At 41.6% G+C, this 20,023-nt stretch overlaps 1 protein-coding gene across 4 annotated transcripts in view; it reads left to right on the forward strand.

Annotated features, from left to right (window-relative positions):
- Positions 1-2,665: 2,665 nt before the first annotated feature.
- Positions 2,666-20,023, forward strand: part of LOC149265256 (Saccharopine dehydrogenase) — a 314,496-nt gene continuing 297,138 nt past the window's right edge. Inside the window, exon 1 of one of the 4 annotated variants that reach the window (XM_089429228.1) lies at positions 2,666-3,068. In XM_089429228.1, the coding sequence (XP_089285354.1) occupies positions 2,830-3,068 (239 nt within the window). In that variant the 5' untranslated portion in view covers positions 2,666-2,829. The remainder of the gene's footprint in view (positions 3,069-20,023) is intronic. The other 3 variants (XM_089429225.1, XM_089429230.1, XM_089429223.1) reach the window with 3 other exon arrangements.

Consider the following 20,023-nt stretch of genomic DNA (forward strand, 5'->3'; position numbering starts at 1 on the left):
TCAAGGGTATATTCATCCCATTTAGATGATAATTCAACTCTCAAGCCCAGCTCCGAGGCATTCATCCAGATTGGGAGCGAGCATAAAGGATTCTGATCCTTCTTAATTTGAGAGAAGAAAAAATACACTGCCTATGTAGATGATCAATGATTATTGTAGGCAGGATATTCCAACTCTTCAAACCATAAATTGGGTCTCTGCCAAATCAGGGTATTAGTACCCGACCCAACAATCCACTGCGTATTCTTGATCGTCCAACACCTAGTCTCCATAAAACTTTTCCAGATGCATGAGATGTTTTTGGTTGCCATTGTGCCATATCTTATCCACTTCGTGGGTCTCCTATTCATTAAATATTTGTCGTTGATGATGTCATGCCAGATGCCTATGCCAGAAAAACCCTTCCAAAAGTTGTTAGATAGAAGCACCAACCCGAATAGGTTTGTTCTCTTGAGACCCCATACACCCCCTTTCGGTTTTGGTAACAATCTGGTCCAAACTAGCTAGATGATTTTTTCTTCCTCCCAACATCCCTGCCCAAATAAAATGTGCAATGATAGAGTCAATATGCCTAATGGTAGTTTGAAAGTCTATGCGGGTGCATCAAATACACCAATAATACTCTGAGAGTCTATGCGGGTGCATCAAATACACCAATATGTTTTGTAGGACAAATTGAGCAAGAATTAATCGTCCACCTAAAGACAACCATCTTTGAGTCTATTTCTCTAGTCTTGTTATGAATTTGTCTAATAACCATTACTAGTCTACCAGTTGGTATTTATTGGGATTCATCCCGAAACCAAGATATTTAAACCCAGTCTCTAGAGGGGTAGTTTTTATTCCCAATATCGCAGCGATCCTCAAGACTCTATCTGGCTCCTTGGATGCATACATTAGTTCAATTTTTTTTTTTTTATTTTTTATTTTTTTTTTTCAGGATTTATTTTTAAGCTTGAAGCTCCTCTAAAATCCTCAATTATATGATGCAGATGTATCCACCAATCTATCGAAACTTGACCAAAACATAATACATCGTCAACAAACATTAAATGGGTAATAAAAACTCTTATTGTGATCTGAATACCTCTAAAAAAACCCCAATTTTTATCATCCATTATCCTTCTGCTTAGGCCTTTGATAACAAGAAGGAAGAGTAATGGTGAAAGGGAGCATCTATGCCTTAGGCATCTAGATGCCCGAAAGAACACTAAAGGAGCGCCATTGATGATGAAAACATAATAGACTGATTAGGCAGATGCCATAATCCAATCCGCCACCGACATAGAGAGCCCTATCTTGTGTAAGATCAGTCTTAGGAATGTCTAATCCACGATGTGTAAGATCAGTCTTAGGAATGTCTAATCCACGATGTCGTATGCCCTGTCAAGATCTAACTTTAGAATGATCGCTTCCCTTTTTCAAGTTTTAATGGTATGTGCAGCTTCTTGAGCAATTGCAACGACCTCCTATATGTTCCTGTTGTTTAGAAAACCAAATGTTGCAAGGGAGATGTGATTTGAGAGGAATCTCTTCATAATATAGGTTATGACCTTTGAGATCACCTTGTACACAATGTTGCATAATGCAATGGGCTTGAAATCCCTGAAAGTTTTGGGGTCCAAATTTTTGGGAATCAGTGTGATGAATGTCACATTTATAGCACCTGGTACCCTCTTCTAGACCATGGACTCCTCCACCATCTTCAATAAATCAGAGTCCATTAAGTCTATAAAGTGGATGAATATCTCGATTGTCCAGCCATTTGGAACTGGGCACTTGTCCTTTTTGAAAGATTTAAGAACCGACTTCATTTCCTCTAAAATGACTAGGGCACCCACGAGATTTTCTTCCTATTTATTAAACATTTGTGGATAATGTTCAGTGAAGGATAACTAGTTCTCTATCTCAACATCCTTATCTGCTTTTTTTTTTCAAATCCACCGCCATTTTCCGGATTTCGGTCTTTACAAATTTTGACTTTCACATCTTCATACAACCTATGCGCAAGTGCTTTCAAATGTTTAAGAACCCAAGTTCCTCCATCTACAAAAATGCAGCACTATCCATTCTAAACCAGTAACAACTAATGATATAGTGATATGGTTTTGTTCACTATCTATGTTTTAATCCATTTATTGTTTTTTATAAAAAAATACATTATTTATAATATTATATTATGTTTATCCCATTATCTAATTTTATCTATTTATAATTTTTTTCCTTAACATAGTTTCATTAGTTTCATAATATGATGTAACAAAGTTCCTAAGAACTTTATCCAAATAAATTATTCCTAATCATAAAAAATCGATTAGAATTCGGAATCAATGAAAATTACTTCAGAAAATTTCAGGCAATCGAGTTATCCACGGTCCAAATCATAAAAATTACATCAATTAAATTTGTTACAGAAAATTTAAGTCGATGATCCAGAGAATATGTCATGTCCAAACGTCTTTGAAGAATATAATATATATAAAATTATAAAATAAATTTTTAGCCTTAAGATACCTGTACTTTTTCTCTCTTTATATTTTAATGACCATGCCTCGGTAGTCGGCGGGAGCCAACAAACTACCACTCGGTGGAGTGCAACGCACTTCAAAGGTTAAAAAACAAATTCAAATTTCCAAAATGAAAGGTGGGACGCTTAAATCGTTAAGGATAGCAAAAGTTTGTGTGTTTTCTTACAATGCCACATAGCAACATCCTGAAATTCGGATAGAACAACCAAACACGGAATAAGTAAAACGATAAGCTAGGACAGGTCTCGAACACTTAGGGGCGCGCTCTGCAACTCCCAATTCTTTTTCCAGTCATAGCAGAATGCATCATCTTGGCTTTGCAATGTCTGCTCCCATTTTGTCGCCAATGGGGCGTAGGAATACGACTGGGATTATCTGGTGCACGAGCGTCTCCCCCTCCAGGGAGAAAATTGAAAGCATCAAGAGTGACAATGCGAGGGTGCTCATCTTAGGGGCAACGGGCCGCGTTGGTGGCTCTGCAGCCAGAGCTCTTGTTAAATCCTGCCCTAATGTCCATCTCGTTCTCGCAGGCCGGAACAGGTACAATTCTGTGTCCTTCTCCCCGATTAAGTCACAAATATGATTAGAAAATTATATGGACTGGTGCTGGAGGTGAATGTTCATGTAAGATAAATGACATGCTGGTAACCATGCAAGGAGAATTAGTAAAAAGGATTTAAATGATTTGCATTGAAATCTGATACTTTGAAGAATTGGGTTTACAAAATTTTACTTGATTCTGAACCACCCATGGTTTCGATTCCAAAGAGCATTGACTTGCATTTTTATCACTGAACATTTATACTAGACAATGAAATGAAATTGACATAGACAATGAAATGGAATTGGCATGAAATTAAGGGTATCATCACCCAATGAGACACAAGAAAATGTTCCATCTAAAATTAAAATTAATTTTTTTATATAACTAACTGAATTATAATTCTATTTTAAATTATTATTATTAATAGATAATAAAAAAAATTAATATAAAATGAATATATATACATTTAAAAATACCATGAAACAAGATTTTTAATTATAAAGATTTATTTTATTTTACCATAGAGATTTTTAATGTATAAATAGGTTGTGTTACAACACTATAGACCAATATTATGGATTCTCAATACCACATGCCAAAAAAACTACAATTCACTTCATATCACTCTTGTTAATATCAATCAATAAATTGAATTAAAATAGTAAAAACAAAATCTCTAAATCTCAATCTTTGATTTGTGTATATTATTATGAATATTTTAGAACATTCCATAAAAGTGAAATATTTACCATCCACCTAATAATTATTGATTATTAAATTAAAATTCTGAAAACCCCATTCCAAAATATTCAACTTTTGTATAAGAAATTAAGTACATGCTAGACATGTTAAAAAACTTTTGACTCATATTATATTTTGGTTGCAAAAATGACACTGTGCAAATTCTTTTTGTAATGTCATTTGTTTGAGATATTTATTGAAACTGTAATGCTGGTTGCGTAGTACATGTTTTTTTATTGTTTTAAACAATTTCATTTGAAAATCCAGTTTATCAAACTTGAAATGGTCCTTGATAATGAAGTCTTGATCTTTGTATTCAAATATTCGCTAATGTTTTGAAAGTGCCTACCTATCCTATATTCCATAGAAAATAGATATGTACAAACAAAGAAGCAATTACCTTATTGCACCCAGCTCTGCAATTACTACTTTGTTTTATCACTTTTTAAAAAAATTAACAATTATTTGAATTATCAAAAATCTTGCCACGGCCTTACTCGTACAATATCTAGTACATCTCAGAGAACTTTGCTACTAAGTTCAAAAATAGATGAAGCTTCAGTGTATCAGATATGCTAGAATTCCAAACAAAACCATGTATTCCTGCTCCAATTGTAGGAGCATTGCTTTATGTACTGTCATAACAGAATTATCAACTTACAAAACATATATAGTGAAAAGCATAATTAAAAGCCTAGCCAAGAGATCGCTACCAACTCCACTTGGCTAGCAGTAGCAGACTCCTTTTGGAGTCTCCTGGAATTTCATATCGAGCAGGGCCTCCTGTCAGCATGTCCCGAGGAGAGAGATTGCTGAAGATGGTCACTCATGCTAGAATGTCCAGAATCACTAAGAGGGTGGCTTCCAGTTCTATATACTTCATTTGGATGATCGAGATGGAGCACTAAGATTCATGTTCCTGTATAAATTTTCCGCTCTAGGGCAATTAATAAAACTTGGAATATTTCATCTCTTTCTTAGTGATTTGCAGGATCTTAACCCTGTGAATTTTTGGCCTTAGGGCTGTTATGAAATATTGTTAAATTTAGGTATGTTCTATGCTTAGAGCAATTTACTTCAATTTTTCATATTAGTTCAATGCCAATATTCAGATTAGCAATCACATAGCATGATAGTAAAACGCAGATAGAACATAAACATAAACAGTAGAAGACAAGCCAAGACAAGAGGACACAAGATGTGGCACCAGCCAGGGACAAACCCCAATGCGGGGAAACCCTTGATCAATTCTTCTTATATTCTTTAGTAGTTCAGCGGAGAGAGATAGTACAAATACACAAATCTGAGATTTTATGACAGCAGTAGAAAGAACATCATTATGACAGTCTTCAATCATCAAGAGTGCTGAAGCATATCTTGATGCAACATTCCTCAAATTGCTAGCTGCTCCAACAATTCTGGTTAGGGCACAATATGCAGCCCTAAACTCCCTTGACTGTGATGAATGGTTGATCTGATAAGGGCACCTGAAGTTGTCCTAAAATTCCTTCATAATCTTCAAACAATCTTAAGAGAGCAGCCCCAAAGTAACCCTTGCTATGGTGCTATGGCCTGTGGCCTAGCACATAGCAACACAGAAGTATATGTCCTCAAAACAGTTATATAACCATCATCAATGCATCAGTATATTAGCACCCAATCTGCATATGAAGCCAACCCTACAAGGTCTGATCTAAGTCTGAGGGCAGACTTCTTCATCACACAGTTTCACCTTATGACTGTGGCTTTCACTCCTGCAAGCAGTCTCATACCTGGAACAACCTCTATCACAGTGTTGTCATCTACAGCAATGAGCTGTCACCTACAACAATCTGACCATGCTTCTTGTTGTTGTTTTGGGGCTTCCTTTGGCTGCGGCTTAGTGACCCTAACGTCCCTTCCTTGCTGCAGATGAGTGACTTACTTTGATCTGCGGATTAGGCTCTATAAACAGCAGATTAGGGTCTCCTTTAACAATGATTCCCTTGACAGCTAATAGGTCTCCTTTTAGCCTGCGGCCAGACCTCCTCACTGCAGCTAGGGCTTCATGTCTAGGCTTCCTCTAGACAACGTATAGGAGCCTCCTTCAACTGCGGATATAGGGCTGCATCTAGACCTTCTTTTGCTGCGGAATAAGGCCTGCGGTTAGGGCATTGGGGACTGCGTATTAGGGATTCTCCTTCAGCTGTGTATAGGCCTCCTTCACTGTGGCTAGATCTCCCTCTTTGGACAACGGCTAGGCTTCCTCCTTGAGCTGCGAATATGACTCCCTCTTGACAGTGTATAGGGGCTTCTTTGAGCTGCATATAGGTCTCCTCCTATCTGCGTATAGATCTCCTCATAAGACTGCGGCTAGGGCTCTTTAGTTGATTGCGTCTAGGGCTCTCTTAGAAGACCCTTTCCACTACGTCCTCCTTGAGAGAGGACAACCCAAACGAGTGGAGAGGAGAGATCAAGAGAGATGAGTGTGTCAAATGATTTGAAGACCTCTTCTATTTATAATGCAACATTGAGGATAAGTTGGGGTAATTTGGTTGTTGGCCGACCTTGACAAATTGTTAATAATACAAATAAATTCATATTTCCATAAATACATGTCAGAATCGTATGTTCTTTAGATCAATCCTACACCTATCGAAGAGAGGAATCCAAGAAAAATATCAACTGCCATAAATAAGATGACCCACATAGAGTTCGGCCCTAGTTGCCAATTTTAACACCCCCTCTCAACTAGGGAGAACTCCATCTGCTAATCCATTTGCCAGTCCGTACTATCTCTGCCATCAATGCAGTGCCCTGCACTGCATTGCTTTGCTCTGCTTTGCTAAACTATGAAGAAGAAGTGATTGAGAATGTATCATACCATTCTCTACTGACCCGAAGTCAGTCCCAAATAGAGAGTGTCTCATACCACTCATACTGATCCGAAATCAGTTCCAAATAAAGAGAGTGTCTCATACCACTCTTACTGACCCGAAGTCAGTTCCAATTGATCCCATATCAATATCATCCTAGCATAGGGAGTACGGTAGTACTATGGTCCCTATCCTCATTTCCCCGCTCATTGGCTAGATGAAAGGTACTTCCCATGAGTCCCAGACTGCATGGGTAGGATGTCTCATTAGGAGAAGGATGAACCACTCATCCTGCCTACATGTCGCCATGGGGTATCCCAAGGGAAGGCTGAACCACTCACCCTGTACACAACAAATCACTAGGGGAAGGCTGAACTACTCACCCTATGGTTGCTTATCGCTCCAAGAAGTACCCCATGCCCCCCGGAGCTCCTCCGTATCATATAGGACCCTCAAGAGAGGGTCTCTCCATGACTCTTAGTCGTTCTCGGAAAGTCAAGAATTTGACCTTTCCGAGGGGTTTCGACAGAATATTGGTGACTTGCACATCACTCCCAATGTGATGGAGCCTTATTGCTCCTCGTTGTACCATATCCCAGAAAGTGGTACCTGATATCGATGTGCTTGGAGCAATCATGAAATATGGGATTCTCTGATAATCGGATCCCACTTTGGTTGTCGCAAAGGATCACGGTGGTATCCAACACATTTTCGAACAACTCACTGAAGAGCTTCCTCAACCAGACAACTTCACAGGAGTCCATACTCGCAGCTATGTATTTGGCCTTAGCGTTGCTTAAAGCAACCGACTTTTACTTCCTGCTCATCTAGAATATCGAAGCAAAACTCAAAGAGAAACATCACCCAAAAGTGCTCTTGCGATCCCCCACACTACCTGCCCAATCAGCATCAGAATAACCATGTAGCGTCACAACTCCGACAGTGAATCTCAGTCCACGAGTGATTGTGCCCCGAAGACATCTTAGAAGATTCTTGGCACCAATCCAATGTGAGTGATGAGGCTCAGCCATATGTTGGCTCATCATGCTAACTGCAAAACATATATTCGGACGGAAGTTCACCAAGAACATCAATACTACTATGAGTTGATGAAACTCATAGGCATTCCTCAATTCAGGTCCGACAACACTACCGCATAACTTCTTCAAGTTAAGCTCTATCGAGGTAGTCACAAGCTTGCAGTTCACCATTCCAAATTCGAAATCCAACTTTCTCTTACTTTTGTAAATGAGAGGCTCTGTACTTGTTAGAAAGAGGTCGTCCACATAAAGTTGTTAGGATATTTCGAGACCTAGGAAATAGTTAAGTATAACTTGGTCTAGTGTAGAGTTAGGTAAAGTATGCTTATTTACTATGTACTTTTGTAACTTACAATTCGACGATCACGATATGTTCTAGACATGAAGTGATCGAACGATTCATTCTCTCCTCGGTATTACTGACACTTAATCCGTGGCTTAACACCCAATTGGTCCATGATCTCTATTTAAAGAGCATGGAGGATCATTTGTAAGGTGACCGTTCATAAGAGAAGCTTATGTAAATTTTCTTTCTTTTATTAAAATTGCTTGAAGTGGCCGCATTGGCTCGCGTCGTGGACTATTTCCCTCTTTGAGGGTTTTAACCACATCAAGAATACTGGTGTATTGATCTGTGATCTGTTTGTGAGCGGTGTCCTTTGGTGTTCTATCTGAGGAACTTACCCTGTAAATTCATACATGGTATTAAAGCTATTTGAGGGCCGCATCTGTTGGTGATCCAAATCCAAAGCCGGTACAACTCCATCCGACTGTCGTTTCCTAGATCTACTGTTTCTAACTGCTTTTGGGCCGAGAGGACTGGTCTATTGAGTTAGGAGCATTTGTTCCAGTGAGGAACCCCTTTCGTTTCACGCGAAAAGGTTTCTGGTAGCCCTAGCTACGTCATTTTTTAAGATCTAGAGGTATACAATCTTTATTTGCAGTTTTAGTTATTCATCTCTCTGTTAATTTCAGTTTATTTAGCTCTCTGTTTTTTATAACCAGATCTATACCTTTCATTTCTGCGTATGCTCTTTGCCCCGCGACTTTGTGCGATTTGGGCAAATAAAAAACATAAAGGAAGGATTTTTCTCATGCGTATGCTCTTTTCTGTCGCGCCTTAGTGTGATCTTGGAAAATCAGAAACATTGAGTAAAATATTTAGTTTCCGGTGAAAGTTAACTTCAAGCCATAAGTTTTTGTTTTTGTTGAGGAGCCAAGAGCTGAAGTTGTAGAATTTTCTGAGCATAGGAAGTGGAGTTTCTAGCACATCCTTTCCAGTAGGCAGCGCAGATCACCTTTGGAGCAGCAGTTGAGAAGCACTAGGATCACTATTTGCTCACCTCGGTTATGTCACTCTTGTCCTTAGAAGCAAGCCCAGGTGCACCATTTCATCACTATTGTATTTGCTCCAGAAAGATTTAATAAAAGGGCTCAACCGTTGGTTATTCCTGGACTTTTTATGGGTGTGCACTGAATGTTTCAATTTTATGGCGTCGTTTTTATTGTTTGCTTTGCATAGGCACTATTTTTCCTAGTTTGGAACATCACAAACTTGGCCTCCTTCCTGTTGCCTCTCCCGATCTGGAAAACTTCCTTCGGACCACTGTCTCTGCTTCGATCTTTGGCTCTCCGACAATTGTTGTTGCTCTCTGGAAATCGATCTACCAAGGAAATTGAACTATTCGTGTGTGTTCTCCAAGTGCCAATCCATCCCTTCTTGTATCTACCTGTTGGGATTCCAATGGCCAAGATTAAATCTTAATCAATGGCTCAAATAATTTATGGATCGATCCTTGTGAGTTTCTAGAGAATTCTCACCTTGACTTAATTAATTCTGATTAATAAACCAGTTTTCCTAAGTTTAGACTTAGGAACATTTAATAATTGGTTAATAATCTAATTAATTCATCTCTAAGTGGAATTTCCAGAAACGATTTTTGGGTTTTGGAGATCTCATGTATTCTAGCCTCTCCACCAAATTTCGTGGCTAGAACACATCGGATGCTACAGAAACTAACAATTTCAGCTTCTAAGGGAATGATAGGTCCAAGGTACTCCCTTCAAATGGCAGGTGTCATGTGAAATAGTGATGGAACAAAGTGGGAACAAATGGAAGGCTCAAAGCCACATGCCATGGTTCAAGGGTAGTTATGATGAGGAAAGCCCACACTTTGGGTATATGTATGTAGGAGGGAGCAACCGTGGTACATGAGTTATCCTGGCGTTTGTTTTTCCGCCCTTCTTCATATGCCTTTTGCTTTTTATCGATTCTTCTTTACTTTATTGCTCGGGGCTCAAGGGGATGAGAGCATGATGTGTAAGATATAGCAGTGAAAATTCATCGCCCACTAGGGTTTGGGACATTCAAGGGTTCTTTAATGATGCAGGGGGCACTCATATGGGCCCTAGGAACCAGGGTGATGGCCATAATTATAGGGGGTAGAGCCCATGTTTGGCTTTTTCCCACGTGCTAAGATTTTATTATCCCGACCATCTTTTGCATTTTGTGGTATATCTCCTTTTGTGTGTGGCCATATTATGCTTCTATCCTTTTTTTAGGTGCATCAACCTCTGGGGCATCGTTCCAAGCCTGACCCAAGGTGTGGGCAAGGGGAAGGGTAGGCTAACACCTTGTGTCCCCTATTGACAAATGTGGACCTAGATAGGAAAAATGTGAAAAGTGCTTGTAATGAGCAGAGCGGAGTGATATATATGTGTTAATTTTAGGTATGTTCTATGTTGATAGCAAATTTACTTCAATTTTCTATATTAGCTCAATATCAATTCCAGATTAGCAATCACATTTAACATGATAGTAAAATGTAGATAGAACATAAACATAAATCGAAGAAGACAAGCCAAGACAAGAGGACACAAGATGTGGTGCCAGCTAGGGACAAACCCCAATGTGGGGAAACCCTTGATCAATTCTTCTTATATGTTCTTCAATAGTTCAACAGAGAGAGATAGTACATATACATTAGAAGTCAACATTTTGACTTATCTGAATAAGAGCAGAGATCTTCTCTAAGAAGATGGCACATGAGGCAGCTGATCTGAACTCAGGTGAAGGCATACTGCTTCAAATGATCCTCCAAGGTGACTCCATCACCATGCAACACCCATCACTGTGCTGCACCTCATGATCATGCTGCACCCATCACTGTCTTGCACCCAATCATTGAGTTGCTCTTCATCACTATGCTGCTTCCCATTACTGAGCAGTACCACATCATCATGTTGTACTCATCATCAACACGCTGTTGCAATGCATCGTGTTGCTGCTATATCTACATGCCCATCATCACCATGTTGTACCATTGTGACGCACCATACTGCACCACGCTGCACCCATCCTTGCTGTCACATATATGTTGCGCCACTATCATCATGCTGCACCCGTCACTGTGCTGCATCCAATCACTGAGCTGCTCTTCATCACTATGCTGCTTCCCATTACTGAGCAGTACCACATCATCATGTTGTACTCATCACCAACAAGCTACTGCAATGCATCGTGCTGTTGCTATATCTACATGCCCATCATCACCATGCTGTACCATTGTGCTGCACCATACTGCACCATGCAACACCCATCACTGTGCTGCACCTCATCATCATGCTGCACCATCACTGTGTTGCACCCAATCACTGAGCTGCTCTTCATCACTACGCTGCTTCCCATTACTGAGTAGTACCACATCATCATGTTGTACTCATAATCAAGAAGCTTCTACAATGCATTGTGCTGCTGCTATATCTACATGCCCATCATCACCATGTTGTACCATTGTGCTGCACCATATTGCACCATTCTACACCCATCCTTGTTGTCACCTATATGCTGCACCACTATCATCATGCTGCACTAATCATTGTTGCAACCAAACATGCTGTCTCTAACACCATGTTGCATCCAACAAACACTCGTTCATGCTTGTTGTAATATATATCATTATGCTGCACTCACAACATTCACTGCATTTATCATGCTGCAAACTATTTACATATTCAGGGAGCAGAGAGCTTCTCTAGGACAACAACCAAGTCCTCTAACAATCTTCCTTAACTTCTTCTAACAACACTCCTAAACAACCTTTATCAGCACTCCTAAACAACCTCTAACAACCCTCCTTAACTGCGAATAAGTTCCCTCCATGGACTGTGTCTAGGGCACCAACATGACACATAAGACCAACGTATTAGGGATCTCTTTAAGGGCCTAGATAAGGCAGCGTGTGCAGCATTAAGGTCTCCACCATGACTGCATTTAGGTCTGCATTTAGGGCTTCACCTTGACTGCATTTAGGGCTTTACCTTAATTGTTTAGGGCTTCATCTTGATTGCATTGAGGGCTTTACCTTGACTGTGTTTAGGGCTTCATCTTGACTGTGTTTAGGGCTTTACCTTGAATGCGTTTAGGGCTTCATCTTGACTGCGTTTAGGACAACTTCAACATGACTGCATCCTAAATTCATGGCATGTCTACTCGACATGACTGCGTCCTAGATCTAGGGAATGCATAGAGCTAGGGCATCATCTTCTAGGAGCTGCGTAGATCCTTCTTCCCCATGGCAGCATCTAGGGCAACTCTTCTTAGGGCAGCATATCTCTTAGGATCTCTCCTCCCACCAAAACCCAAAGACAAGTGGAGAGGAAGAGATCACAAGAAGAGTGTGTGCAAATGACTAGCAAGCCACCTCTTCTTATACTAAAACGTTGAGCACAAGTGGGGGAAATTTGATTGCTGGCCGACCTTGACGAATTGTCCCATTACACAAATAAATTCATTTCTCCATGAATACATGTCGGAATTGGATGATCTATAGATCAATCCTACACCTCTCGACGAGAGGAATCCAAGAAAAATATCCGCTGCCATGAATAAGTAGACGCACATGGAGTTTGGCCCTAGTTGCCAATTTTAACGATATGGTATTGGGAAGCAGGACCATTCAACCAAAATCAGGGTTTCCCATGTAGTGTCGTTCCTAAAGCTAATAGCCAATAAAGGAGATCCCATAGGACTAGGATTCAAGAATAACCCCCTACTTAAGTAAGGTAACACGAGTACAGTCAAAGCCCTTCCTTCTTCCAAGTCTCCTAGTAATCTGTGCCCAAGTGTGCCCAAGTAAAACAAACATAAACACCTAATTACATAATGAAAAATCATACCTTTGAGGTTGGATGGCCCACCTTCAAACATATGATCATGACAAATGAGCGAAGGTATACAACGACTGGCTCAGGTGGCAGATAACAGTAGCACATCAAAGCTATCAAGTGGTTGGCAAGGGGCTGCTAGTTGCCCACTGAAGACAAATCTAGGAGAACATTTCTCCTTGTTGATTTGGGGTAGCATCGGATGTGCTCTAGCCACGAAAATTGGTGGAGAGGCTAAAGCACATGAGATCTCCAAGACCCAGAAATAGTTTGGGCAAAATCTAACCAGTTTGGGAGATATTAAAATAATTAATATTTTTAATGGAATCCCTAAGTCTAAACTTAGGGAAACTAAAATATTAATGTGAATTAATATAAAACTGAGTTAGAATGGTCCAAAAGTCATGGATCAAGCCAAATCAAATATTAGCCGTTGATTAGGGACTTAATCTCGACCGTTGAATTGTCAACGAGAAAAGTATAAGAAGAGGCTTGAGGGTTAGTTGGAGAACACATTGAGTTGATCAAGAATTCGATTTTCTGGGGCAGGGCTTGCTGAGGAAATTGAAGGAGTGATTTGAGTTGCAGCTGAGGGGTAGTGAATACAGTAGCAGAGGTAGATAGAGTACCGAGAGCATCAGAGTACCGAGAGCATCAGCACAAACGCTGGGAGAGGGTTGACGCAGAGCGAGCTAGAGGCCACGTAGAGTCAGCCAAGAACTGCGCAGAGCCTGACAAGGGCCAGCGTGGGAGATGCAGAGGCTCTAGAGGCTGACGCAGAGCCTCGAGAGGCTGACATTGTGTTAGATAGAATGACGCTGGGCCAAAGAGGCTGACACAGACCCTAGAGGTTGACGCTGGGAGATTTCGTGGGGCAGATTGGAGTTGGAGAGCTAGATAGGGTGACGCAGAGTAGCAGCAGTGCTGCAGTGTTGCTGTGGGATCGTTCATCTGATGATTTAGCTGGAATATCTATCTTCGATTGAGAGGTACTACTACTGAGGGCATTCTTTGTTGGGTGAGCCATTTCTGGCACCCAGGTTGTATTATGAAAACTACATAATAATGAAACCCTCTTATAGCTGCACCAGTTTTCCCGCATTGGGTTTTTCCGGGGACATTAGTCCAAAAATACCGGTGTCACTTATGTGCTTGTTTCCTTCAGTTGATGATCTGTATGTGTTGAGACTGTACTTGTATTTATTTTCAGTATTTACATGGTAAATAACTTGTTAATTAACAGATCAAGTAGGAAGAAATAAATCAGATAGTACAAGAAGAATTTCTAACGGGTTAAACTTAGAAATTCCAACATGGTATCAGAGCGTAGTTGCAGATCATAGGATAACTGAGGGCATCAGCCGAGCCGAGCAACAACAACATAAACAACTGTCTCGAGTGACAAAAGTTGTTCCTAGCAGAAAGCACCAAACAGGGGGTGATGCAGAGACCATGCTTCATCAGTTCGTGCCAGGAAGAGGATCAATGCAGTGGTAGAAAGGAGCAGACCTGACCTACGTAGTGCCCAGTCATCTTTCTTAGTCAGGAAGGATTGATGCTTGTGGCCAGGAGGTGTGGGTTTCGCTGCTGCAATGATTGCGTAGAGCCTAGAGGCTCTAACCTTTAGATTGCTGGGGCATAGGAGGTTGTGAGTAAGTTGCGAAAGCGAAGTTGGTGGGGTACTGTGGTCAGAACATTACCTAATAGGGCAAGACCAAGAAGAAGGGAGTTGTTGCTTAGGGTTTCTAGCTAAGAAATCCGGATCAGTAATGTAGCTGCACTAACAATCGAAGTGGGGCATCTTGACATTGGCAGAAGGATTTCTAGGAGGGAAATCGAGGCTCAGAGGGAGTCACACTGAGAACTTCCAGGAGGGAAGTAGAGAGACTCGAAAGAGGAGCAGCGAAATGGAACTGAATGGGCTAAGAGATCAGGATAGACTGGACGGAGCTTCGAACTTCGTAGTCTAGAAGGCCAGGATCTTGTCCATTCTAGATAAACATCGTCTCAAGCACTTCGCCTTGAAAACGATAGCGATCCCTATTGACCCTACTGAAAATGAGAAGTACGAGGAGGCAATGGCCAGGGCAAAGTGCATCATCCTTGATGGGGTCAAGGACCATGTAGTGCCACATATTTCTGAAAAGGACACGACAAATGCGATGTGGGAGGCCCTGACGAAATTGTACTAGCATACTTCCTTGTAGAGGAAGATGTTACTTGAAAATCAGTTGCGGTCATACCAGATGCAAAAGGGAGAGCAGATAGATGTCTTCCTCGGTCGATTGAAGGAGATCCATGACCAGCTAACTTCCATAGGGGCCACACCAGATGAGGAATTGATGGTGAGGACCGCATTGAATGCAGTCTCAGAGGATTGGGAGGTATTTGTCTAGAGCATACTGGGCACGGCGAGCCTTCCGGATTGGAGGAACTGTGGGCAGCTCTTCGTCAAGAGGAGATCAGACGACTGACCAAGGCAGGGAATAATGACAAAGGGGTTAGAATCAAGGAGGAGGAAGAAGAGGAAGCGACTCTAGCATCTACGGGAAAGCAGGAGAAACGGAAGAAGAAGGACCTCTCCAAGGTCAAATGCTTCCATTGTGGGGAACAGTGTCACTATGTGAGCCAGTGTCCAAGGAAGAAGAGCAAGGGAGAGGCTTCTGAGACCAAGGCTGCGCCAGCGAGGGCGGAGAAAGAAGTGGAGACAGATGATGACTGTGCCATGAGTGCTCATGCACCACTTGAGAGGAAGTGGGGAGACATCGAGCTGTAGTCAGACGGACTACAGGCGATGAGGGGCAGGATCCTTGAGGTACCCAACCTCTTGGATTATACCTTGCTACGAGAGCCCTGAAGAGGTGTAGCAGGATTGGCAGATGTCGGTGGAGACGGATGTGGATGGAGCGACAAAGAGCGCTATAGTGCAGGAGTCCCAGGGCAACTTGAGGCAACAGTGCGAGATGCATGGAGTTGTTGCAGCAGTGCAGAGGTCAGAGAGGGAGCACTTGTCAGCGACAAAGGGAGATTTAGCATCGGGAGTGTTTCTAGCCTGACGAAGATGTCAGAGTTAGGAGTTCGGTTACTTACTTCTCAGTAACTGAGTTGCAATGTAGCAGTTAGTAGTGGCAGTGGTAGGCCCATGGGCAGCAACACAGATGCAGAGGGAGCTGCCGCACGGATGCAACAGTGGCAGTGGTAGGGCCACGGGTAGCAGTACATGATGCAGTAGTGCAGAGGATGTTGGGTAGCAGGCTTAGCATCAACATAGGGACCGATGCTGGATGATCCGGGTGATATTCAGTGAGGAGTATTACTAGAGCACAATCCTCGCTAAGAGGGAGTGTTGATTTGGGGTAGCATTGGATGTGCTCTAGCCACGAAAATTGGTGGAGAGGTTAAAGCACATGAGATCTCCAAGATCTAGAAATGGTTTAGGCAAAATCTAATCAGTTTGGGAGATATGAAAATAATTAATATTTTTAATGGAGTCCTTAAGTCTAAACTTAGGGAAAATAAATTATTAATGTGAATTAATATAAAACTGAGTTAGAATGGTCCAAAAGTCATGGATCAAGCCAAATCTAATCTTAGTTGTTGATTAGGGACTTAATCTTGGCCGTTGAATCGTCAACGAGAAAAGTATAAGAAGAGGCTTGAGGGTCAGTTGGAGAACACACCGAGTTGATCAAGAATTCCATTTTTTGGGGCAGGGCTCGCTGAGGAAATAGGAGTGATCTGAGTTGCAGCTGAGGGGCAGTGAATACAGTAGCAGAGAGGCAGAGAGAGTACCGGGAGCATCAACGCAGAAGCCGGGAGAGGGTTGACGCAGAGCCTGCTAGAGGCCACGGAGAGGCAACCAAGAGTTGCGTAGAGCCCGAGGAGGGCTAGCGTGGGAGACGCAGAGGCTCCAGAGGCTGACGCAGAGCCTCGAGAGGCTGACGCTGGGCCAGATAGACTGATGCTGGGTTGATGCTGGGCCAGAGAGGATGACGCGGACCCCAGAGGCTGATGCTGGGCCAGAGAGGATGACGCGGACCCCAGAGGCTGACGCTGGGAGATTTCGCGGGGCAGATTGGAGCTGGAGAGCTGGATGGTGGCGTAGAGCAGTAGCAGTGCTGCAGTGTTGCTGTGGGATCGTTCATCCGGTGATTTAGCCGGAATATCTGTCTCTGACTGAGAGGTATTACTGCCGAGGGCATTCTCTGTTGGGTGAGCCATTTCTGGCACCCAGGTTGTATTATGAAAACTGCATAATAATAAAACCCTCTAATAGCTGCACCGGTTTTCCCGCATTGGGTTTTTCCGGGGACATTAGTCCAAAAATAACGATGTCACTTGTGTGCTTGTTTCCTTCAGTTGATGATCTGTATGTCTTGAGATTGTACTTGTATTTATTTTCAGTATTTACATGGTAAATAACTTGTTAATTAACAGAACAAGTAGGAAGAAATAAATCAGATAGTACAAGAAGAATTTCTAATGGGTTAAACTTAGAAATTCCAACACTCCTATGAGGTCACCCACTGGTGGTGGGAAACATCTCATGCCAATGCAGTGAAAGCAATGTCTTCTCTTCCTGCAAGTAAAACTCACAGTCTATAACAATGTTTGGGGTTCACATTTGAGTTGAAATAGGGTGCTCAACAGTAACCTTAATGGCGATGGGTAGATGGTGGTTGATTTGTGGTTATGCGATGGTGGTTGGTTTGTGGTGGCTAGTATTCCCTCTAAAGACAACACTTTAATTTCTTAGTAGAGGTCATGACTACACAATCTATTAATATAGCTATGAGGTAAGTTGTTTAAATATTATATATTTAATATTATTATACATGTTACACATGTTTGTATATGTTAATTTTATATGTGATATAAAGTATCATATATTAAAATATGTGTGGGTCTTAATTAATAGGTTATATAGTTACTAAGTTAAAGATAGATACACACACATATATATACGTTAAATCATAAAGAGAGAGAGAGAGTTATGGTAATTTATAACTCTTTCTCTCTTTGATTTAACATACATACATACATACATATATATATATATATATATATATGCACACATTCCCTGATCGAGGTGGCATCGACTATTAATCCAATGCTGGAACAACGACATGACAACGAGTTTCTTACACCACCCCCTCTGGATGCCACCACTTAGGGCTTGCATTTATGAGTTTTGTCTGGAAGCCTCTCTTAGTACACCATGGTTGATATTACTCCCACTTGTGCTAGCCGCTCTAGAGTCTTTGTTTGCTGGGACTTCCCCTAATGCGAGGCGCTATGGGATTTTATATTCAGTTTCCTCCCTTTTTGGGCACTCCTCCACCCTACAATGACTATCAACAGCTAGCCACCTTTAGGCATGACTCCACATGGTTATTTGCTCCTGGATTTTATCTTGTGTTTGCTTGCTCTGCTAGATGAAGAGCCCTTTGCTATGGCTTCCTTTGCTTGTCTTGTTCCTATGGGATAATTTCTTCTTCTTCTAGAGCAAAGCCCCTTTGCTTTGCACCTCTTCAACCCTCTTAGCTCTATTCTCCCCCCCTACTGCCATGAAAAGGCAGAGTGCTTGCTGTTGTTGAGGAGGACGTGGCCGTAGTTTAGTGGGTCGTTCTCGAGCTCGCTTTTGAGCTGAATCATTGGCTTGCAATTACCAAGCTCATACTCTAGCTAAAGTACAATTTGAAAATTATCAATTAGAAGAGGAGGTTTGAAAGGAGTGCTAGCATATTTTGGACTCAGAGGTCTTGGATGGAGTAGCTGCATGGATTCCAAACATTGGCAACACTATAGGGCACTAAAATCATTATCTTTACACTGTTGACCTTTTACTAGCACATAAAACTTCTTCTTGGAAAGGTTCTTGTTGATTGGAGAAAGGCACAGGACAACCTCTTGCACAGGTTAGAGGAATTAATTTTGCTAATGCTGGATGTGGAGGGTCACTTAGCACATATGGAGATGGGGTCATCGCCAAGATCTTCCATGCGATGGAGCGGACCAACACATCAACTTGGATATATCTGTCTACCTAATGCCTAGGTCTTCCTTTATGGTTATGCTTATGTTGTCTTCTTTTCTCTTTTGCATGCTAGTTCTTTTAGGGACTCGGGCTCCCATACATGGGCTATCTGGTTTTACTTCTAGTTTTCAATTGTCTAGTCTGGTCTAGCAGCCTTAAAGGTTTAATTTTTTCATTATGTATTTGGTTGCTGGTTTCCCACTCGACGGGGCAACATTTCTAGTCAAAATGCTACATATATCGGGTATGTTTTTACGTTGTGAACTTTTGGACATTGGCTCAGACACTATTCTGTCTTTGGTTTGGTTTCCCTTGTGGCAAGCCAGAGACAAACAATGTCTCTAGAATTCTGTAAATCTTTGTGATATGAATAGAATTTCTAAAATTACAATGTGTATTTCCTCTTTCAACAGTCAAAGTTTTGGTGGGCAACAGATTTGGAAATCATATTGGATATGTTGGAATTTCTAAGTCTGAAACTTTAGAAACCCTTCATGCACTTCACTGATTTATTCCTACCTACTTGTTCTGTTAATTAACAAGTTATTTACCATGTAAACACTGGAAATAAATACAAGTACATGCTCAACACACTACAGATCATCAACTGAAGGATATAGAAACAAGCACGCAAGTGACATCGTTGTTTTTGGACTAATGTCCTCAGAAAAACCCAATGCGGGAAAACCAGTGCAACTATCTGAGGGTTTGATTTATTAAGCAGTTTCAGAATACAATCTGGGTGCCAAATCCGGCTCACCCAACAGAGAAAAATCTCGGTAGTAGCACCTCTCTACTCGGAAGCAGATATTCCGGCTGAAACCCTGGATAAACAGTCTAGCAGCTCCACAACTCCAATCTGCCCCATGAAGCCACAGCGTTAGCCTCTCTCTCGCCCAACGTTAGCCCAATGTCACTCTGGCTTGGCCTGCGTCAGCCTCTGGAGGCACTGCATCAGTCCTTTGGCCCTCTGCGTCACCCATGCTGGCTCTCTGAGGCACTGCGCAACTCCTGGCTGCCTCTACGTGAGCCCTGGATGGCTCTGTGTAAACCCTTGGCTACTTCTCCATCCCTCTCTCTGGCTACTATGTTGATCCTCCCGATGCTATCTA

Source organism: Pinus tabuliformis, chromosome 6 (assembly GCF_031772625.1).
Source record: "Pinus tabuliformis cultivar Carrire ecotype Pingquan chromosome 6, CPIR1, whole genome shotgun sequence".
In the NCBI taxonomy this organism is placed as follows: Eukaryota; Viridiplantae; Streptophyta; class Pinopsida; order Pinales; family Pinaceae; genus Pinus; species Pinus tabuliformis.